Source organism: Rosa chinensis, chromosome 4 (assembly GCF_002994745.2).
Source record: "Rosa chinensis cultivar Old Blush chromosome 4, RchiOBHm-V2, whole genome shotgun sequence".
Classification (NCBI taxonomy): domain Eukaryota; kingdom Viridiplantae; phylum Streptophyta; class Magnoliopsida; order Rosales; family Rosaceae; genus Rosa; species Rosa chinensis.
In genome coordinates, this window is record NC_037091.1 from 58336714 (window position 1) to 58359707 (window position 22994).

The 22994-nt window shown below is 39.3% G+C and overlaps 3 protein-coding genes across 7 annotated transcripts; 2 read left to right on the top strand and 1 right to left on the bottom strand.

The window, feature by feature from the left end:
• Window positions 1-1296: 1296 nt before the first annotated feature.
• On the bottom strand, window positions 1297-5641 carry LOC112197858 (nicotinamide adenine dinucleotide transporter 2, mitochondrial). The gene is made up of 9 exons (XM_024338769.2): window positions 5205-5641; window positions 5017-5100; window positions 4624-4730; window positions 4460-4508; window positions 4213-4322; window positions 2594-2688; window positions 2257-2345; window positions 2064-2158; window positions 1297-1928 (listed from the first exon to the last, which is right to left on the bottom strand). Exons 1-9 carry the CDS (start codon window positions 5284-5286, stop codon window positions 1557-1559), a joined length of 1083 nt encoding a protein of 360 aa, XP_024194537.1. The 5' UTR covers window positions 5287-5641; the 3' UTR covers window positions 1297-1556.
• Window positions 5642-11001: 5360 nt separating this feature from the next.
• Window positions 11002-14420, top strand: LOC112197857 (probable protein phosphatase 2C 15). The gene is made up of 9 exons (XM_024338768.2): window positions 11002-11525; window positions 11843-12209; window positions 12438-12609; window positions 12722-12875; window positions 12961-13024; window positions 13135-13242; window positions 13346-13471; window positions 13578-13810; window positions 14008-14420. The coding sequence occupies exons 2-9, from the start codon at window positions 12000-12002 to the stop codon at window positions 14228-14230; spliced, it is 1290 nt and encodes a 429-aa protein (XP_024194536.1). The 5' UTR covers window positions 11002-11525; window positions 11843-11999; the 3' UTR covers window positions 14231-14420.
• Window positions 14421-15032: 612 nt separating this feature from the next.
• Window positions 15033-22505, top strand: LOC112197854 (rust resistance kinase Lr10). 5 transcript variants are annotated; one of them, XM_024338754.2, is made up of 4 exons: window positions 15033-16198; window positions 16430-16462; window positions 20988-21020; window positions 21171-22505. In XM_024338754.2, exons 1-4 carry the CDS (start codon window positions 15523-15525, stop codon window positions 22262-22264), a joined length of 1836 nt encoding a protein of 611 aa, XP_024194522.1. In that variant the 5' UTR covers window positions 15033-15522; the 3' UTR covers window positions 22265-22505. The 5 variants fall into 5 exon arrangements, with proteins under 5 accessions (XP_024194522.1, XP_024194523.1, XP_040374107.1 ...); XM_024338755.2 differs by having other exon boundaries at window positions 15034-16198; window positions 21174-22505; XM_040518173.1 differs by having other exon boundaries at window positions 16083-16198; window positions 16430-17980; window positions 21174-22505.
• The last annotated feature ends 489 nt before the right edge of the window (window positions 22506-22994 follow it).

Sequence of the window (22994 nt, forward strand, 5' to 3'; positions counted from 1 at the left end):
CCTTTCCTCCATTTCACAAGCCATCAATTGCCTCCCTCATGCAATCATTCTACTAATTTAAATTCAAATCCCAGCAAAATCCCATGTAAAAATTTTCTATCTTTTCTGAGCCCTATATATATAATCATCACATGTAGAGATGGCAGTTTGCAGCGGCAACAAACCTCAAAAGATGGCGACTTTGCAGAAGTTCAAGCTCCTAGCTCTGCACTGCGGAGCGGCCCAAAGCCCAACGCGGAGCCCGAGAACGAGCCCGTTGATCCAGCTCCCTCGCCGGAAACCCAGCCTGCTGATGCTTCTTAGCCGGAGCGGGAGCCGGCGATCGACGAGACGACAGGACCAGCCGGTGCCTGTGCAGCCGCCGCCGGAGAGGAGGAACAGCCTGAAGGACCTGTTTGTTTCGTCCCCGCCTTTTGAAGAGAGTGAGAAAATAGAGAAGCGGCGAGAGTTTGGGCTGGTAGTGGTAGCCGGTGGAGTTGGACCGGGTTCGCCTAGACCGGGGTGGACCGGTTTCCGGTACAAGTCGTTGTTGAGGAGGGCTTGGCGTCCTGTGTTGGTTACTATTCCTGAGTAAAAAAAAAAAAAAAAAATTAAACTACGATATGTATAATGTAGAAGTTGTTATTATCTGATGGTTTCCAACTTTCAGTGCAGAAAAATTTTTGTTAACCACAATCCTTGTCTAAGTAAAATTTTCTTCTTGACATCTCGGCGGTGCTTTGGTTACGTTCGGTTTAATCATGTTCTTTGTGAAGCTAATTTCTTGACGGAAATCTTGGTCATGGTAAGAGTGCTGGAGTCCTGCGGGAGAAGCTGGCCGTGATGTTAGGTTTGATCCTTGGTGTAGGCTACCCTAAATGCTTTGTCTTGTAATTTGTTTTTCTTCATGAGCAAAAATAAAAAATGCAAAATGAAATGTAATGTCATGTAAGAATCAATGAAAATCCAAGTTTGTGTCATCCATGGAGCATTGTCTGTTTTTTTGCTGAGATGCCTTGCAAAAGTTAAAGTGGCTTTGGAAGGTTGGACCAGAACCATGGATGCTGAGAAAGCACACTAGTACATGTGCTAAAGTAACTAGTGTTTTCTTGGGGAAAAGGCAAAGGATAATAGGCATGCTTCTGCTTTATCCACCACCATAGCTCAAGCTTTGGCGTCTGATAAAAAGCACAACTTCCAAAAATTCTCATCTTGCAATAAAGCCACAATAATTCAATATATGAGAGAGGATGGCAATCATACTCCAAACATGGCAAAATCCCATCTTGGAGCTTAAAATTTGTAACAAAAAATAATAGACTGCAAGCCTTCAAGTGAGATTCTTGATCATCAAATAAATGCTATAATCTGTACTAACTTCAAAGACGAGCTTCAAATAACTACTTGGATGCCTAATGAGATGATGTGCCATTTCTTCGGAAGGCAAATCATCTTTTTCTTTCTTCAAATGCAATTACATTTATCTACTGTATTTTAATTTCATTATTACAAGAAAAAATTTCTTTAACCAAAATCTGAGTTCCAAAAGGCACAACAAGTCGATCAGTGGCTTGCTGTTAGTTTCCAACTGGAATTGTACCCCCCTTACTTGATTGGGTTTGTAGTTGCCGCAAAGAAGTCTTATCATCATCTCCCACATTGCCTCTATCTCCCTGCTGAGGTTTGTCGTGGCCATCAGATTTTGGGGGGTCTCGTGAGTGCTCCTTTTCTGGAAGAACAACCCTTCGCAAGAACCTATCTATCATCTCGTAACTGGTAAATGTAATAACAGCAGAAGGTGTTGTTCTTATTAAATTTGTAGCACAGCCGTTATAGAAACCAGGAAAGCCTTCCTTTCGGAACACTTTCTTAATACAATCAATAACCCCTGCATACTTGGGTTGAATATGTCTAGCCTGCCCTTGCTCTTGAAGCCTGGAACGTATGACCTGGAAATAATTTGATTTAGACAGGGCAACAAAGAAAAGAAATGCATATGACAGAGAGAGAGAGAAACAGGATTCTCAACTAGTAACCGTCCAAGATATAACGCATTTTAATGAAGAAAATCTAATTGAACATACCTCGTGAGGGTAAGTTATTACAGAAGCCAATATTTTTGATATTGACGAGGCAATGGCAACTCTCCCGGGCTTTAACTTATCAACAGTTGTGTTATCTGAAAATTTAGTTTCATACAATCAACACTATATAGTAAAAAGAAAACACTGAGAATTCCTTTAATACAAACAGCAAAAAGTAAACATATCACAGTACCCTCTTTTGCCATGAACGATTTTATCTTTTCATAAGCAGGAAACTGAATTGCAACATGACTTATCCCAGCCAAAGAAGGTATGATCCCACTGTTCCAAACCACACACAACAAAAAGCGTATCATCAACTGAAACGACGAGGATAAAAGTTCCATCCAATCAATTGATGTAGAAACCACACTTTCATAATTAATACAACTTAAGTGGGTCACTTATAGTGATTTTGAAAAAAAAAAAAAAAAGAGAGAGAGAGAATTTTGATTAGTAATTGATCAACACTAAGACACATACAGGATATTCGGTCTCCACATGCTATAATGTAAAATAAGAAAAATAACCTATATAAACCTCGCACCCCTTCCTCAGTTGCTATCCTTGTGAAAGCAGATCTCATGCTTTTGTATGGAACCACACCAGGCCTCATTCCTTGTGTCTAGATGAAGATAACCAAGAAAAACATATTAATGTCAAAAAAGACTGGTCAAATTTATAAAACTAACCAGAGTGGAGTTCTTGAATTTCTAAAACCATGAAGAAGTTAATCCCAAGCTATCAATATCTAATCATATGGATGATAGAAATTAGCCTAGTCAACATGAACCCCTAAAATTACTGGATGCCCACACATTCCTTGGAAATGTAAAAGCACTGTAGGACTATCTCTAGTGAACTGCATGGATCTTCAATTCAACATATACCAAAGAAGACTTTGCTAGAAGAAGGCTAGAGAACCTAGCAAAAACCACAGGCTTTGCAAGCAAAGCCAAATGTGTGTGTGTTGTCAAACTAATAATCTTTTTAAAAAACCCTTTACATATATAAATTTCCTTTTTAACGCTTGATGTCAAGAGTATGATAGTAACACAGTTGTGTACCTTCAATAAAAAGCAAAAGCATAGTTTCCACCAATATATATACTTTGTCCCAAACCAGACCAAACAAAATGATAGAAAAGTAGAAGGCCCTAATGAATGGCTGGAAGTTAGGTGGATATTGAGTGAGTTTGTAGTGATAAAGTCAGGTAAATTCTCAAGCTTATGGAGGAATTGGGGGGAAAAAGGACAACGGTAACAAGTATCGATCCAATTTCATTTTATATTCTTCTCGAATTGATATTTACTTGGGCGTCAGAGTGTTTTTCTGTTTTGCAGGTCCCTTCTCCCCATAATCGATTGCGGGATGGATGCGTCTAGGGCTTCTCGAAGATGGAAGGAGGGAAATTTTTGTTGGGTAATCTTCCTCCCGAATTTTTGTGCACCAATAGTTTGTAGTGATAGATTTTGGTGCTTTCTATGATATAGTTCTATTCGTTTCATGTTCAATTTCAAAAAAAAAAAAAAAAAAACATAAAATACCTATAATATATAGAGGCTAGCAAACTTCGGCTCATAATGAAACAAAATAAAATAAAAATGTTTACTTCAAAACAAAAATTTTAAGTTGGACCATATTTAACTCATATGTCATCCCATCCAAATCCCAGGAACCATGCTTCTATGGTACAAAATATATGCCTGCTTGGCCAATGCATCCATCTTAGACTGATATTGGATTAACTTTGATGCTCTGAAATCCCACCCATTTCCAGTTAAAAGGCCTGGTTTAGGTTCTTCAGTGAGACTGCAACACAACGAAGCATTTTCTATTGCTAACAGAAACAAACTCCAGTAACTAGATTTAACCGGAGCTACAAAGTGCTGAATACAGAACACGGACACATGCTTGAAACGGCATGACTGATAGGTGGACACAGACAACTCCATTAAGTTATTACAGTGAGTAGCCATAGAATGAGCATGCAGCCTAGCGGAGATGAAAGGGAATCAGAGATGTCCTGATTATATATGTTCTAGTAATCACTTTTGAATGTATCAGAAACATAAGATCATTACTCACACACATAAATTCCAATTATTTCACTTCAAATGAATTACAAGCATAAGAACAGGAAACTTACTTGCAGTCTTGTCTTAACAACCCACAATGGATTTGTTGAAATGGCTGTGGCAGCCCCAGCCCCAGCAGCAGCTATCATATTTTCACCAATTGAGAGTTCCCCACCATCCTCTACATCATGACAACGTAGAATGTTTGAAACGAACTACTAAATAGTCTCCCGAGCTCATAACCAAACCACCATTATGTACTACATAAGAATTCATAGAAGTACAAACAAAAATTCAAGTAAGCGAATCAACACCAACCATGTGTCTGGAGTAGACCTTTGAGTTGTTCATAAACTGTGAAATACACCTACATATGAAACAGAGTACAGATGATATAAGAAAAACATTTGCATGTGACAGTGAAAATGATATAAAGTAAGACAATTTGTCCCCATAAACAAGGCAGCAAGAGTAACACTCACTGCCCAATTCGGAAGCAGCGCAAGAATTGTTGGCGAAAGGCCACGATACATCCCCCTAACACCCTCTGTCTTTAATATGTTCTGCAGGCTCGTGACAATGATACTGCCTGAGCATAGCAGTCATTCATCAGTAACCGTACCAATAAACGCATTTACCACATATAAAGAGAAACTTCAAGTCTATCCTTGCAATGTAATGAGCCAAAAGTAATACTTCCACAGTTCCACAGTTCAAACAAGACATGCTTTTTCCTTAAATTGGTGGTAATACTTAAGAGTAAAGAAATTGAAACTGTAGTCTAAACACAATTCCAATACATTAGGCAGTAAATCTGGGACTGTTAAAAATCGAAACTTGCACCTAATTCAGTAACTCATTGAACCCAGAATTACCTCTTTGACCAGTAGGCATGCCGTGGACCTGTAATCTCGTCTTGATGACATCCAAAGGGCAGACGAACGTAGCCGCCATGGAACCTGAAAAAGATCAAATTTTTCAATCTCAAAACAATTCAGAAACGAAGAGAATTTGATTAAATTCCGAAATGCGCGGAAACCCTAGAAATTGAGGAGGAGCTGACCAGCAGAGGCGCCGGCAACGGCGTGGCAGATGACATCTCTGCCAGCCTGGTGGTCGGAATGGTGGGCCGCCTCGACGCCCATCTTGGAAATCCCTAAGCTGGGGTTCAAACCAAGGTGATTTTCATGGATAGTGTATCAGATAGAGATGGGTGTGTGTGTGTGTATATATAGAGGTAGCTCGGGGCTTGGTGGAGTTGGGTGCGTTACATTTGAATTGAGGGAGTCAGGTGCAGTGTGTTTGGGGTTGGAGACTATGAATCAGAACACCTGACTCTCTGCCTGCGTCGTGTTTGAAGGGTTTGGGCGGTGAATAAAGCCGAAGAAGAGGAAGAAGCTCTGAATTGGAAATGGCCCAATTGGGGAATATCAGGAAAGGGCTACTTCCTTTCTCAGATGGTTTTACAGACTTTACTTGGCAAATTACTCCTCCTTTCTTTTTCTTCTTTTATTTTTTAGTCTCAATACCAAAAAAAAAAAAACGTGTGAAAATCATGCATTGAATAACAGATAAATGTATAGATGAGTATTAAAAATTTAGAAACTGAAAAAATACGTAACGAGTAAATGAATTGATCAGTAATAATTTAGATGTTTTGACCCAGGGAGGCGAAAAGAGAAATTGCATTTGTTACATTTTTTTTCTTCCTCTTATTGCTTGGAGTTTTAGATGTTGAGACTGCTCCTTTAGGCAGAATTGATTTTGATTTGTTAGTTTTCATGATGTAAGCCAATAATTGGTTTCATCACTGAAACAAATTCTTGTGTTATAGTGACAATGGTTTGCTTGACAAAGACATGGTTTTAGGCTTGAATACCAATTTATGAAAAAAATTGAGACCCAAATTTTAGGTGAGACTTCAATGTCATTGTTTGTTCCTTTTTAATAATAGATTCTTTGCAGCCACCAAAGTTGTTGTTCTTTCTCTGACCACAGAAAATAAATGGGAACAAAAAAAATCTGATTTGGGCCACCTGCCTGAAACTTCTTTCTGCTTTAAAGGCCCAAAGTTCTTAAACTTGGCCTCATCAACTGTCTTCTGGCCTATTGGTGGTTTGTACCAATACAATCACGACATTTCGGTAGAATTATGTGAAGTTGATCGACAACAGCAAAGCTTTGCATGTATGCCAATAAGATTAGTAGCACGGGTACATGGCGGTCCGGAACTATACAATAAATTATCGAAACTTTGTGAGATCTCCTCATTGGGCCCTTCTAGGTTCTCCCATACAAGAGTACAACTTGTACTTCTTTTTTTTGTTGGTTACAAGGGGGCCTGAAGCCCAAACAAAAGAAAACAAAAACACAGAAACTAAATAGCCAAGGCTGTTACAAAGGAACGAGACCTCACTAGGCCATCAATGTCATCTAAGATAGCTTGAGTAGTAAAAGTTGGATTGGTATTGAAGCTATAAGTTCCCAAATCTTGATCAAGACTCCTTTTGGCTAAAATATCAGCGACCGTATTCCTCTTTATGTAAATGTGCTTGATAGAGTAGGACTCAAAATGTTGTGCCAAATGTTCAACAAGGTTCCAAGAGGATGAAGCTCAATATCAGTACTGTGTAGAAGGTTAAACAACACAGCAGAATCAATCTCCACTTCCAATTGCTTAATATCCATCTCAACAGCCATTTTGAGGCCAGTAAATGCTGAGGTTGTGATGAAGAGAAGGCTCTCCAAGTTTTTGGTATTGGGTTGGGCTTGGATAAGCTCAGATATAGGCTTGGGGGGACTGAAAAAGGGTCAAAAATTTGGGCTGGGCTGAAGTAGCCAACAAAAAGTATAACAAATAAGGAGATCTCTAGTTTGTAGTATTCAGCAGGATAATGAATCTTGATTGCCGGGCCCAATAAGTAGTTAGCTGTCCGATGAAAGTGGCAGGTGGGCCAAACACTCCACGTGTTGCAGGACCCGTTATCCCAGCTCAAAAGTCAAAACACACAAAAGACTTTGTTTTTTCCCCTAATTTCCTTGCCTTGAAAGTTCATAGCTGAAAGCTAGAAAAGGAATAGACAATAATATGTGAATGTGATGATGGATCCAAGGACCAAGGCATCTGATTTGTACGGGGATTATTACTGAATTCTCAGAAATCTCAATTTGGTCAGAAGTTGTTGAACATGTACTCACTAAGGATGCTAATTTTTGTTTTGTTTTTTGGAAATGCTATTGATGCTAAGTTAGAACATGTGATATACAGGTTGACTGAACTAATTTTGCCAGCGACTTATATTTTTAAACAAAATAAATGATCTAATCACCATTAGAGAGTGTCATTAAATAATGAAAATAAAAAAAGTGTAATCAAATTAAATCGGACAATAATCTTTGCTGATGAAAAGTACGTGCAGAAATTGTCTTAGTTTTTGCTTAAATTAAGGAATTGGCATCACACATTTTATATAATTTGAATTGGAAATAACATTTGCCATTTCAATAATTTCATCCGAAAAGACCGTGTGAGTTTTTTTTTTTTTTTTTAAAGGAGATGTCGTCTAAATTTTGTTTAACTTACATTGATAAAAACTTTGGAGATGTTATGGCGAGATAGAAGAAGTCTATATATCCATCAATATGTATCCTTGGTCGACTCCCATGAAGATGTAAAAACACGAACTTGGGGGTGTTGATGAGAATGAGTTGACATAAGGCAGACAGAACACATGATAACGAGTTGCCATTTTGCTGTTATCTTTGCTCAATTTCCATGCAGATCCTCCGTCCTATTAAATCTTCCACCAGACTATTCTTCTTCCAACTACAAACTTCCCCATCTGCACTTAACTCTGTTTGGACGAATTGAATGACACTTCCATTATCATCACAATTTGCTAATGTCGTAATCCATACCATCCCCAGACAGAGCCGCTTTCATATTCATACTGATATTGATCCATATATATTCCGCATTCTAAATATCTTGGCAGCTAGCTAGAGGAATAAAGCAAACCCTAAAAAATAATACCAAATCACTGACATATATATCTTACATGAGATTTGCTTTACTGGGGAGTAGTTTAATTCCTTGAGCTTGCTGCAACACATGCAGGGTTTCAGCTTTGTTCATCCCAGACAAATATATATTTGACAGTAAGACCAGCTAGCTAGCTAGCTATCTGCGGGCAATGGGGATCGAGTTTGGTTGCTGGACGAAGGATTTTCTATAATGGTCTAGAGCATTAATGCTATCCGTTCGAGTTCACTCCGATTATCGATCAGCTCGATATACTTCTATGCTCGTTGATCGATCAAGTCTAATGGTTTGTATGGGAGGAACATCATTTGTTGCAGAGCATTTTCTATGATCGGTTTGGTTTTGATCCAAACCTATCCGTTTTTCTCACTGAAAATCATGGAGCCAACGTTAACACTAATTATATGGGACATAGGATACCCGGCCAGTCACCCATTTTTATAATTGGGATTTGTGGAATAGCCCCATGAGGGCTACAACCCCCTGCCCTGCTTATAGTATTTTGGGCAACTTCATTATTACACAACCACATGCTGTTGTACCTAATCACTCAATTAACTATCACTTTATCTGAGAGATTAATCAACAAACGCTCAGTCTCAGATAATTAGGACAAATCTAATTAACAAGTGAAACTACATAAGGACACTGGTACACATATCCATTTTGTTTTTATTTCATTGTTTTTGTGCTTATATTGTATAAGTAGGAGGGACAAAAACCCTTTTCCATGGAAGATCAAGAAAAGCCAATAATCAGCCCCATTGATAACAATTAAAATTTTAGTTTGAAGACCAAAACCATAACATCAAAAGCAAAATATGCTACTTTGATCAAACCAGCTACCAAAGTGGGGGTACTGGTCTTCCCGATGTGAATTAGTGGTCAAACTAATCCAACCATAATATTTCGATATCTAATTTCTCACATAGCATACCGATAACTTATTGAGAGTGTGCTGATCAAAGCAGTTGGTCGACTCGATATTGTATGATGTAGGGCTTAGATATGATAGTGGTTTCATGATATGAGTCTTCATGTCATCTCTATTAGAATTTCTTAAAACCACAATTGTGCAAATAATATTAATTGACTCGCGCAGTTAAAAACTCAAAACTCAATACAACTCAATGACTAATCGTTCGGGTCGGAATGATCAATCAATCAATCAATCGACCAAAACCGATGATTTGATTATTTCCAACCCCTAGTCCCGAACCATTTCACTTCTCATCGGCCAAAAATGAGAAACTACACCATATAACAACACCACAAAAGTCAAACGGTTGTTAAAACGAATAGGGGCAACTAATCCTGATAATGAACTGAAAAGGAAAGATAGAGCGTATTGCGCCACAGGATAAGAGATGGTGGTCCTATAAGCATCACCGTCAGTATTGACTGAGGGGGTGTATGGGGACCACCGAAAGCCCCCACAGCAGGAGAAAAGCAAGCCTACAGTCGCAGCACTAGGATTCAACCCAGAACATAGAACGTGCGCACTGTGCCGCGTGTCCACATCATTGGCCCTCACAGAAACACATGCACGATTGCCAGGAACGTGTCAGCTTTTCGCCACAAAGTTTTTGAATCCCGGTCAGATGCCACTTGGCAACCCTGCACTCCACTGCACCGGAACCTCTCCCGTGAGCTTGCTTCAGCTTCAGGGTCTTCAGCTCGCATTTCTTGGGGTTGCTAATATTAACAAACACAAAAATAAATTTGGCGAAGGAAAAAAATTAAATAGATTGCATGAAAAGCTTGGGATTTTGCTTTAATATAACAATCAGAAAAAGAAGAAGAAGAGAAAAGTGAGTCGTGGCAATTAAGAAAGCCCCTAATCATTTCTAAACTCTAAAAAATAACTAAAATAAATTTGAATTTGATATTCGTAGAAATAGAGTGTTTGAGGAGATATACTCATAAGTGTTATTTTAGGTGCAATTATTTTTATTTAGCTTTCGTATAAAGTGATTTAGAGTTGATAAGTCAGTGTAATGAAATAAGAACAATTCTTAGGTTCACCCCGGGGTGAATGAGCATATTCACCCCCATTGTCGATTAAAATATTTTTATTGAATAAATTTATAATTTAACGGTCTATATCTTAAATTATCCTTTAAAGATCATCTATGTAAAAAATCAATCGAATCTGAAATAGTTTAATTATTTAATTGAATCAAACAAATAGATGGTTCTAACAACACTTATTACCACTATGATGAACCGTTCATGTAATTCATAGAAATGAATAACTAAAAGGTCTTCAATTTAATTGATTTTTTACAGAGCTAATCTTGATATTACGTTATACAATATGAATGGTTGGATTATAAAATTATAAAGTTATTATACATTAATCGCAAGAGATGGTAAATTTGCTCATTCATCCAAAGGGTGAACCTATGAATTGTTCATGAAATATTTCAGTTCTAAAATGCACCAATATACAGAACAAAAATTCTAAATATATAACCTCAAACAAAGCAAAACTCAAAAGAAATATTCACTATGAAAAGAACAACTTATTAACCTAAAAGCTATCTTAAAATTTCAAATGTGATGATTTTAAAGCTTAGAAAAATTACGGAGATTTAATTCATTGATCAATATTTTTCTTTATAAATAAATTTTCATGTTCAAATTTTAATAATCGCGCAGAGAATGTCAAAACCATAATAAAAACAAAGAGGCCATAATAGAAGAAAAAGAAATCGATCAATAATAATCTCCGGGAAACTCTCCTACAAGATCTGTTAGGTAAACAAACAAACAGACAGACGATGCTGTTTCTTAGAGCTCAATAAATCAAATCCCGCTGTAACTTTCGTTCCCGAAAAGAAAAAAAAGAAAGAAAAAAAAAAGGGTAAAGCTTTAGACTTTAGAGAAACCAACTTTTAGCAGCAGCAGAATGTGGGTTTATGTATGGATGCACTGCTTTGTTGTCAGCCAAACCCACTTTTCTCTTTTTCCTTCGCACTAAAAAGATAGCTTTTCCAGTTTCCACACCCAACAAAAAAAAAAAAAAACAATCGCTGGGTCTGAGATTTGTTTTGTATTCTTTTTCTTTCTAAATTGTGGTCTGTCTGGTGGATGAAAATGTTGTGAAGCTGACTCGAGAAGAATTCAAAGGCTGGTTTTTAAGTATTAAAAGATTGAAGATTTGGGTTTTGATTAATGGGTTTTACAGTTCATACCTGGTCACGAAAACGCGTTTCGTCTCCGACCTGATTTCTTTATCTGCTTTTCTTAGTGTTCTTCTTCATCTTCTTCTGCTGTGTTTGCTTGTTACTGTCGCAATCGGATCTGCGCTTGGCTTTCACACTCAAGACATTCTCTCTGGTATTCCACATTTTCTTTTCTCTCTCTTTTCCTCTTGTTTTCGAATCTTTGTTCTTCTCCTTGGTTACTCCGAACAAAACAAAATTCGGAATTTTTGTCATCTGGGTGAGCTGAAACACAGGTTTAACGTTGACAACTTTCATTTTGTTTTGTAAAGTTGGAATCTTTTTGGGGACAAGTAATGGAATATTAACATCTATGCTGGTTGGCATTTTTATTTTTCTTCCATTTACTTTTGTTAGCTTCGGAGTTGTTGATTGATCGACTTTGTCTTTGTTGTTCAGTTTTGTAATTGTTTTTGTGATTGATATATGCAGATCAGCTGGAGTACCAAAATTTATGTTGGATGCTATTAGTGTAATAGTGTTTTTGTAGTGTTGGGATCTGTTTAGCATTAGTATGCTTTTGAGGTATAGTTAGATAATTTGAACTTTGAAGGTCTTGGGCCTCTGGAAAGATAGTGGTGTGGTACTTATGGGGTCTACAGAAGGGAGGCGTAATCATCATAATCTGGTGCCTCTTGCTGCATTGATCAGCAGAGAGATGAAGAATGAGAAGATGGAAAAGCCGACTGTCAGATACGGGCATGCGGCTCAATCCAGGAAAGGGGAGGATTATTTTCTGATCAAGACTGATGGTCAGCGAGTGCCTGGAAATTCTTCATCAACATTTTCTGCATTTGCGGTAATCATGAGTCACTCTTATATGTCCATACAGAATTATACTCTCACAGCTCAGCTTTTATATGGTTGAACCATGAGGCATGCCCAAGTTTGTGAAGTTGTTCACTGTAAATGTTCTGTATGGATTTTTAGTGGTTTGATACTTTCCAACATAGATGGTACAGTATATTCCAATATAAACATTTTGAGGGTGAAGCAGTGTGGTTAAAGCAATTTTCTTTATTGCCAGATCTTTGACGGGCACAATGGAAACGCAGCAGCCATATATACAAGGGAGAACTTGTTAAATCATGTGATGGGTGCTATTCCCAGGGGGCTAGGAAGGGAGGAGTGGCTCCAAGCCTTACCTCGGGCCTTGGTTGCAGGGTTTGTGAAGGCTGATAAGGATTTCCAAAGTAGAGGCATGTAACTTGCAAATTCTTTAGGCCTATCTTCTCCTTGTTTTATGTCATACCTCATAATTTTCATGCACTAAAGGAAGACGACTTATTGTTTTATACTCGTATTCTCCAGGAGAAACTTCTGGAACAACAGCTACTGTTGTAATAGTTGATGGATGGACTGTGACAGTAGCATCAGTAGGAGACTCCCGTTGTATCTTAGATACCCAGGGTGGTGCAGTTTCCACTTTAACTGTTGATCATAGACTTGAAGAGAATGTAGAAGAGTACGTATTGACTATATATAGAATCAGATTCCTGTACCCTGGATTTTGTAATGGTTAGTCATGAATAATTGTGCTGTAATTGCAGGAGGGAGCGTGTTGCTGCAAGTGGCGGGGAAGTAGGGAGGTTGAGCATTGTTGGTGGTGCGGAGGTGAGGGCTCTTAAACCTTGTTTTTACTGAAAAAGGAATTAAGATACCTCTTCAAATAACAAATATGATTCTTATCTATCGTTGTTTCATATGCTGTTTAATATTTGCAGATTGGTCCTCTTCGTTGTTGGCCAGGAGGTTTATGCCTGTCTAGGTCGATTGGAGACATGGATGTTGGGGAGTTCATAGTTCCAATACCATATGTGAAACAAGTCAAGGTATCTGTTGCCCTGCTGAGCTAAAACATAGATTTGTTTCAATTCAATCCCATGACAGGTCTTCTGTTAACATGAAAGCTGATATTGTTTATTGGTATTAAAGCTATCAAATAGAGGAGGGAGGCTCATAATTGCTTCTGATGGCATCTGGGATGCCCTATCCTCAGAAGAGGCAGCAAAATCTTGCCGTGGGTTGCCCGCTGAACTTGCTGCTAGACAAGTAGTGAAGGTACTTTGAAATTTTGAATTATCACTTATGCCTTTTCTTTCAGTTTGCGTATATAATAAAAGCCAAGAAGTCTTTCCTATTGCATTTGATTTGAATTGTTGTGTAGGAGGCTTTAAGGTCAAGGGGTTTAAAGGATGATACAACCTGTATAGTTGTTGACATAATCCCTCCTGATAACTCGGTACAGCCTACAACTCCCCCAAAAAAGCAGAACAAGCTGAGGGCCCTGTTGTTCAGGAAGAAGTCACGTGATTCTGCTCACAAACTATCCAAGAAGCTATCAGCTGTGGGTATTGTGGAAGAACTATTTGAAGAAGGCTCTGCCATGCTTGCTGAAAGGTTAGTTGATTTTCTCCAGGAAGAGTATTCGCAGTTATCCTTTCAACTTCAAAAGCAAGTTTTCAGCACTGTCATAATTTTGAGTAGGAAGTTCTATTTGTTGCTTGGCTTCTCCGAAAAGTGATTTTCTGGTGGGAAGTTTCCTATTGTGTATTTCAGTTATATCTGAAACTGATGATTATATGATTGTGTTGCAGGCTGGGCAATGATGAGTGCACGGCACAATCAACAACATCTGGGCTGTTTATGTGTGCTGTATGCCAAGTTGACCTTGCACCGAGTGAGGGCATATCTGTTCATGCTGGTTCCATCTTCTCCATGAGTTCAAAGCCTTGGCAAGGGCCTTTCCTCTGTTCTGATTGTCGTAATAAGAAGGATGCCATGGAAGGAAAACGCCCTAGCGGAATAAGAGTAGTGTAACTTCTTTATTGCTCATCCCTATTCTTTAAACCCTTCATTCAATTTTTTGTAACCCATTTTCTTAGGCCAGGCATTGTTTGAATCTTTCTCTAGTGATGGATGAAATGTATATGTAAATTTGATAAATAATGTAAGATGAGTCTTAGGAATTGAGGAAGATTGGTACTTAAAGAAACCCCACCTATTTCTATATCCATGTGTTGTGTTGTCTTGAAGGTCATCCTTATTTAAGTGTTAATTGTTCTGTAGTGTATACGTAACCTCCCTGTGAACATACTCAAATCTTTGGTGAACCTGTTTTTGGTTACCATTCAAGTCGTGAATATTAGCTTGGGGAGTAAACCAAACACAAAGTGCAGCCGAGTCCAATTCTCGTGTTGAGAGGCAGAGAGATGTCTGTCTAAAAGGTCATCTGTATTTAAATTATAATTGGTTCGTTGTGACCACGTAACCATCCTGTGAGCATGGTCTGATTTTAGTGGACGCTGTTTAGGGTGTTTAGGTTTTAGGCAGCCTCGCATATGCCTAGTCCACCACCAGAGTGTTCAATCTTTGAGGTCCCCGTTCTTCCTGATTCAACAACTTCACTGCAGCATTGGACTTTCTATGAGTTTTTGGTCGAAAGAAATTGTTGAGGTTATGACAATAATGTAGTAACTGTAGTTCATGAATCTCAAGTACACTTGAGAATGAAATCTAGATATTTATGCAGGCTAGCCAATCTCAATGGAGAATAATCTATATATCTTTGTTTGAAGAGTCAAAAGCTCAGGTCTTTCTAGTGCTGCTCAATGGTGAACATGAGAAGGAAACTACCTCATCCAATCGAAAGTTCCAAGACTTACATTTCCAATTTCCAAGTCTACTAGCTAGCATATTACCAAATTTCCACGTAACGTCCCTGTGAGCATATGCTCATCCAAGTACTGGATTAGCTTGGGGACCCTTCAATTTGTCACCACCCAAGCGCAAAGACTTCAAAGCCTTGCGCATCCAGTACTCTCCGAGTCAATAGCGTGTTGAGAGGCAGAGAGATATCAAAGATGAGAGAGGGGAGTAAATAGTAAGTTATTGTTTTTGTTCAGTTGTTGTTCGCGGGGAGAGAATGGGAGCAAATAGTCGTCCTGTTTTGTTTACTGTCTCTCTGCTCTCACTGGTCTTGTTATTCTAATACACTCCGCTGAGGAAAAAGAAGCCAAACTACTTGTCCAGTCTTCTTCTGTAATGGTGATAGTCTTCTTCTGAGGAAGTAGGTGTATTTCTTTTAGTGATAGTTTGTTCTAGGATTACCGATGGCTACGGTGGCTGTGTTTATTTTCTCTGTCTTCACTCATCTTCTGCTTCTTTACTCCGCTGAGAGTTGTCCACCCTCCTTCTGTAATGAGACAGTAGCTAGAATCTCCTTCCCCTTTAAAAACACAACACCCAGTCGTCCTGAATGCGGATTCTACACTCTTGACTGTTCTGACCACCTTAAACCGAAGATTCAACTCAAAGATGGCGGATACTGGTTTCAATTGGAAAGCACTTATCGATCAGATTCCGTTTTTATCAATGACGGCCGGCTTCAGGAGCGCATAGGGCGCTTAAAAGGAGATACATGTGATGATGATGTTTTCAATGATTTAAGTCTTCCAGGCCCTACTCCCATCTTCTATACACACCCACACAACCTTACCCTGTTCAAATGCAACAAGACTCCTCCTTACAAGGGTCCTAACTATGCCTGCACGAGTGTAAATCATATTTACTATAATGTATCAAATCCTAGTTTAAATTGCTCAGCCATTCAGATCCCCATACGTCCAGGTTTTCCTTCCAATGTCTATAATGCTTCTGCATTGACTGCTAAATTCTCCCTTCATTTTAATTGCTTGGATGATCATGGAGAATGGAAGTGTGGCCCCCCACCACAAAGTATATGTTGGAATCAGACGGGAGAATTCATTTGTCCCCCCACACCAGAAGGTAAATGCCAGGATGAGGAGGATGGCAAATGTGCCAAAGACATCACTGTTTGTCTTGCTCTGTCGTGCCATACTCCAATTCCTTTTCTCCAGCGATATTCTTGAGAAAATAGGAAGCAATCTGTTGTAGGGACTAATTGTAGGCAAAATTTATCTTGTTATTATGGAATGTTTATCTATGCCACTTCAATCTTCTCTGCTTTGGCTAACAACAGCTTTTGCTATGTTGCAGGAAATCATCATTTGGGTTTGAAGCTAGGACTCGGTAAGATAGATCTCTTCAATTAAATATCAAATTGATCTGGGTAGCATCAAGTAACAAGTGTTTGAACCCATGCAAACCAAACCCATGTATATCTGAGATTCAATTAGATGGGTTATTTATGATTTCTACTGATCTACTTGATTTTTGACTAATAGGAAAACATATCCAATTAGGCACATCACTGTTAGGTAAGGCATGAGGGAATGTATATATTAAATGGAGTTATTGTCATTATGTTCATATTTTGCATAAATATCAGACCGTGATTTCCCATTTATATCTCCACAGGAGTTTTGGCTTTGGCTTTGCATACGTACTTGTGGTTCTATTAATATTAATCAACTAAGCTTTAATCCTCTTGAACTGTATGATAGTGAAAGGTGATATGTTTGAATCACTCTTTGATTGAACATAGTCTGATTAGTCTCATCCAGAATTGGACTTTTCTATGAGTTTTCGGTCAGAAGAGAATTACTTGAATAATTGCTAGGTATTGTGAGGATAATGACAACATTGTAGTTCATGAATCTCTAGTATAAACTCAGCAATAGAGATTGGAATCTGGCTATAGAAGCAGGCGTCTTACATCAGTACTGGACAATGAAGTCTTATATCGTTGTTTGAAGAGTCAAGACCTGAGGTCTATCTGGTACTAGTCAATGTTGAAGATGAGGAGGAAACTACCTCAGCCAATTAAAGTTCCAAGTCTTCCATTACCAATTTCCAAGTCAACTAAGCTAGCGTGTTACGAAATTTACTTACCAACATCTTAAGAGAAAACACTTCTTCAGCAGTTTTGTTGTGCTTGTTGTTCAGCCGGGAATTCTTGGATGGCTCCTTTCACTTTGTTTATTTCATTTCTTCTCACTAATCTTGCTGTTCTTCACTCTGCTGAAGAAGAGAGAATCCACACACGTTGTTCCCGCTACTACTTCTGTAATGATGTAATAGGCAACATCTCTTTCCCGTTCAAAAAAAGGGAACATCCTCAATGCGGATTGTATTCTGTTGATTGTTCTGAACGTCCGAGGATCCAATTCATAGAGGGCGGATACTGGCATGAAATTGAAAGCTTCTCTCAGTCGAATAAGATCATCTCGATCAATGACAAAGAGCTTCAGCAGCGACTGGAAAAAGATTCCTGCGATGATGAAAGCTTCGAGTATTTAAGTCTTCCCGACCCTTCTCCAATATCTAATGTGTCCGTCACATCCACTCTGACCCTGTTCAAATGTAGCAACCCGCTGTCCGTTCCGGATCTTGAATTCTGCTGCAGCAGTGCTTCCCATACTTATTATTATACTTCTCCCAATTATATACCAAGAGCTTCTCCACCGTGTACGGTTGTTCTGCTCCCCCTTCTTCCGGGTTGGAATCCTTTGAATCAACATCACTCTACCCTCACTGTTAACTTCACCGTTCAAGTGACAGTATCCAGAAAATGTTCTAAATGCTATGATAGAGGAGGCATGTGCCTGGCACACGAGAGAGAATTTAATTGCTCAGTCGCACTGAAAGGTATATCCATCTGAATATAGGTACACAAAATTGGTTGCCAAACATGAACCTTTGTTCTTTCTCTGCCATGCCTTGATGCAATTCCGTTGCTTCAAGGAATATGACTCTGAGAAAACAAATGCAGTTTCTTGAAAACTTTTTGAATCAAAGATGCAAAAACACAAACTCGAAAGAGTTTTCAAATGATTGTCGTCTTGTTTTTGTTGAACTAAGCCATCTATTCCCGTCCCAATGTCTATAGCCCTTCTGCATTGACTGCTAAATTCTCCCTTCACGTGCCTTTTACCGAAGAATGTGATCAGTGCTCTATTACTAGAGGTAAATGCGTGGATGACAATGGAAAATTGAAATGTGCCCTCGCAGAAGAAGGTATGTGCCAGGATGAGAAGGAGGAAGGCAAATGTGCCAAAGCAGGTAAATGCATCGAAATTTGTGTTTGTACTATTTGTCTTTTCATCCGGTAGAGATTTTGCCTTGTTGCGGAGGACCTTCAACTTGGAGGTGATCATGAAGATTGAAACCATGTATTTTTCTTTCAACATGAATCTGGTTGAGCTGAGTGTAAAAGGTCTACCGGATCGAAAGACACTATAATCCCCTTTCAGTTTTTTTTCTTCATTTTATCCCCATATACGGTATCGTTTTTCACTTTTGCTAATTTTCTCAATTGTCCCGGATCCTCTCTACTCTAGCTTCGAATAACAGAACCCCAGATTTCCAGATTTCAAATTCAATCGAATCAATCCCTTAGTCGAACACTCATATCCAGCCTTCAATCCCATTCAAATGATTCAATCCCCTTCCAGATTTCAAATTCAATCCCTTAGTCCAACATTCCAACCCAGCCTTCAAGTCTCTTCGTCCTCCTCCGCCGCCGCTGCAAGTCTCTTCCAAGCAATCCAAATCTCCGAGTACGATAGCCGCCGCAAGTTCAAGTCTCCAAGCCGCGACCTTTCTTCTCGTTTCCCAGCGATCCAAATCTCTTCTCCCTTTGGTTTTTCAAAGCCAAAGATCTCTCTCTCTCTCTGTTTCAAAGCCAAAGATATTTTTTATTGTTTTTATTTAAAGGACGGGTTGGGCAAGAAAGCCCTAAAACTGGCCCGAAAATTTCGGACTAGGTCCTGGGCTCAGCAAAATGTCAATGTCATGCGGGCTCGGCCCGTGCCCAGCCCTTTTCTGTCTCAAGGTTAGCTCCAAATATTATTTCAGTCAAGTTCCCTGTTTTTTTTTTTTTGAGAAATAGATAACTTCATTAACTTATCCATGACCAGAAGGCACATACATCACAAGCTGTCTCATACCAACAGTTCTAGATGGCACAAGCTGCCAAGCAAATGACAAGTAACCCTCACTGTAGACAAATGCGCTCACTTATTACAGTGCCTAGCTAGATGCCCAAAACCCATAACTATCTAAGCGTCTTGTTATAGCAACCCTAATCGCCTAGAGACCTCAATTGGTGTACAATTAGAGAAGCTAACTTACATAGCACTAGACTCTAGAAAGCAAATACTAGGCACAGAAAAACGGGAAACTTAGAGTTTCCTTTTGCCCTTAGCTTTAGGGCAAGCCTCTTGACAATTGAGTAGAAATTCAACCACACTGTCTCCTGGATCCCAAATCCAACCCAAAGGAGAATCAAAACCCAACATATGGGCTGAGTTGGGCCCAGCAGCCCAGGAACCCTTTGCAGCCGTCGACCGTCGCCGAATGCATACGTCATCCATACCCAGTGTAGCCACCATACCAGCAACCGCCAAACTGCCAGACCCGAGATTCCGAGCAGCCAAAAAAGCAACTCCGAACAGCCAAACCAGCGCTACCAGCAGATCAACCCAGAAAGTAAGCAATCCCGCCGCCACAAGCAGCCAGCCCACCCCCATGGACCACACCAGCGGCTTCGGCATCATCCGCTGCGCTACCCGCCGAAGCAGGACTCTGCCACCACGCTGCAGCGCCGCCACCAGCAACCTTGACCCGCCATCAACGACCTGCCAAACCCTAAAGGACTGGTGCCCCGGTCCATACCAGATCCCAGATCTCCTCCTCAAACTATGATCCCGAAGACGTTTACGTCTTGGCTGGAGAATGAAGAGGATCGCCACTACCGCAACCCACCATTCCTTACACCGAGAATGGAACCAATCCGCCTCAAGGCATAATCGTTGAGAGAAACCTGGGACTGGAGGTGCCGAAGACCTCCCTGGAAGCAGCCTACAAGAGGCGGCGCTAGGGTTTTGAGAGGGCACGCTCTCGCTCTCGACTCTCATCTTTTTTTGACTACCCATCAGTCAAGTACCCTGTTGACTGAGAAGTTGAGTAATTAAAGTTGGAAAAATATTGGAGCAGATAAGGAATCCAAGCTAAGGCCAAGGCTGGTAGTGGTTTTTGGTCATTATTTATTATTTGTTTGTTAAGAGAGAATGAGGGCACCAAGTATATACTTCACCTATCTTTAATCTGTTGTTCATACATGATCTTAATGCAACCTGATAGACTCTGTAAACTCCTGATACAGAGCTTACCTTTTGGCTTCATCGATACTAATTATACTTGTTATACTTTACATACTAAAACTTCACCAAGTCCCGCACCATAGTGTTCAATCACTCAGATTTCCGTACTTTCAATTCAACTATTCTTCTAGCATTGACTACTCGGTTCTCCCTTCAGGTGCAATTAAAATGTTAAGAAAAAAAGAAAAGGCACATAACAATATGTTGACAGAAAATTTAAATGTTCCAAAGAGTGTTACGCAGAAGCCTATGTTTTGGCCCTAAAGAGAAGATAAAATACCTTTGTGCACAAATTTGATGCTTGCCATATTAATTGCTTTCCTTTCTCTACTGTATGATAACTACACTCGTTTTTCCAGTGATTTAACTATTAGAAAGAGGAAACAATAGATCAGATTGTGCTTTCTACTGTTTCTGGAATTCAATGTCAATCTATTTCAGTCTTCTTTGCTTTTGCGAATGACATTACTTGACTTGCAAAAATATTGCAGGTGATCAGATATCCATATTGAAGCTAGGACTAGGTATGATCAATATCTCTTCAAGTAAATATCTATTTGATATGGCCAATAATCATCTTGCAGAAAACTGAACAAGTGCAGCGCCAACATTCTATTAGCTTTAAAGCATGCATTTGCCATTTCCTTTAATTTATGGCTTTCTTTCTCAATCAGCAGGTGCAGTGGCTGGCGTTGTGGCTCTAGCGGTTATCTCTTGCTTAATCTTTTGGAAGAAGAAGAAACGGCAAGATCATCTAAATGTTGAGGCTTTTCTAAGGAACTACTGGCCACTTCATGTTAAAAGATACAGTTATTCGGATGTCCGGAAAATGACCAACTCCTTCAAAAAAAAGTTGGGGCAAGGGGGCTATGGTGGTGTATACAAAGGAGAGTTAAAAGATGGTCGTCTTGTAGCAGTAAAGGTCTTGAACAGATCAAAAGGTAATGGAGAAGAGTTCATGAATGAGGTTGCAGCCATTAGTAGAACTTCCCATGTCAATATTGTCAGCTTGTTGGGATTTTGTTTTGAGGGTTCAAAAAGAGCTCTCATATATGAATTCATGCCTAATGGATCTCTTGAGAAGTTCATATTTGATGCAAATAACCCCCGAAAAGATCATAACTTGGGATGGGAAGCATTGGAACAAATTTCACTTGGCATTGCTCGGGGTCTAGAATACTTGCATCGTGGCTGCAACACAAGAATTTTGCATTTCGACATCAAGCCTCATAACATTCTTCTTGATGAGAACTTCTTGCCTAAGATCTCTGATTTCGGCCTTGCCAAAATATGTGACAGGAAAGAGAGTATTGTGTCTATGTTATATGCAAGAGGTACAGCTGGATACATTGCTCCAGAGGTGTTCTGTAGAAACTTTGGAGGTGTCTCACACAAATCAGATGTGTATAGTTATGGAATGATGCTTTCGGAGATGGCCGGGGGAAGACGGAACATCAATGTTGAAGTTGAAGATACTAGTGAGATATATTTTCCACACTGGATTTACAATCGTCTTGAAATGGATCAAGAACTTGGTCTGCAAAGCATCATGAATGAGGAGGACAAAGTAAGGGCAAGGAAACTGATAATAGTGAGCTTGTGGTGCATACAAACTGACCCTTCAAACCGGCCAGCGATTAGAGAAGTTATAGAAATGTTGGAAGGGAGTGTTGAGTCCTTGCAGATGCCACCAAAGCCTTATTTGTCTTCTCCTCCAAAATCTCCTGTAGTGGTATTGGATTCTTCTACTACATTGGTATCAATATAAGAAAAATCTGTATTTGACTTGTAACTTTATGTGTATTTTGTTTGTCATGTTTCATTTTGCATCCCACTCATGAACTGTGTGAATGATACGGGATGAAAATGTAGCTGGGATGTATTTTGATATGTGTGCATTCATTCAAGTTCAAAGCCCTGGCAAGGGCAAGTGTCAAAATTTGTTGTGTAACTTGTTTAATATTAGTTCTTCCTCCTATTCTTGTAAACCCTTGATTCAATTTTTCGAATCTTTGTTCTTCTCTCTTGTTACTCAGAACACAACAAAATTTGGAATTTTTGTCATCTGGGTGAGCTGAAACACAGGTTTAGCGTTGACATCTTTCATTTTGTTTTGTAAAGTTGGAATCTTTTGGGGACAAAAAATGGAATATTAACATCTATGCTGGATTGACATTTTTTATTTGAGAAATGTAATTTTTTTTTTTTTTTTGAGGAGAAACGTAAGTACTTTTCATTACTCAAACCAACAATGTTACAAAGGAACCCGGTACGTATGTAAGCCCCAATACAATGAGCACCTAGACAACAATATAAAATAAGCAAACATAGCAAGGCCCCTAACGAAAAGAAACTCAACTGCACGTCTACACAACCCATAAGTAGGGTAAAGCCGACCCGGCCAAACTAAGAAAGGTAATCCCCTACTAAGGAACTAAGCAAACTGGAAGCATAAACCAATGACAAAACAGAGCACCCCCTGTTTGGCTCCAAAACCA

Coding starts and splice junctions, on each gene's coding strand:
- LOC112197854 (XM_024338754.2), top strand. CDS start 15,523: ATGGCTACGGTGGCTGTGTTTATTTTCTCTGTCTTCACTCATCTTCTG. Junction 16,463..20,987: donor GGGTTTGAAGCTAGGACTCG/GTAAGATAGATC, acceptor AAAATATTGCAG/GTGATCAGATATCCATATTG. Junction 21,021..21,170: donor CATATTGAAGCTAGGACTAG/GTATGATCAATA, acceptor TTTCTCAATCAG/CAGGTGCAGTGGCTGGCGTT.
- LOC112197857 (XM_024338768.2), top strand. CDS start 12,000: ATGGGGTCTACAGAAGGGAGGCGTAATCATCATAATCTGGTGCCTCTT. Junction 12,610..12,721: donor TAAGGATTTCCAAAGTAGAG/GCATGTAACTTG, acceptor CGTATTCTCCAG/GAGAAACTTCTGGAACAACA. Junction 13,811..14,007: donor TCTGCCATGCTTGCTGAAAG/GTTAGTTGATTT, acceptor ATTGTGTTGCAG/GCTGGGCAATGATGAGTGCA.
- LOC112197858 (XM_024338769.2), bottom strand. CDS start 5,286: ATGGGCGTCGAGGCGGCCCACCATTCCGACCACCAGGCTGGCAGAGAT. Junction 2,689..4,212: donor TTGTTAAGACAAGACTGCAA/GTAAGTTTCCTG, acceptor ATCTTCATCTAG/ACACAAGGAATGAGGCCTGG. Junction 2,159..2,256: donor ATCGTTCATGGCAAAAGAGG/GTACTGTGATAT, acceptor CTAAATTTTCAG/ATAACACAACTGTTGATAAG.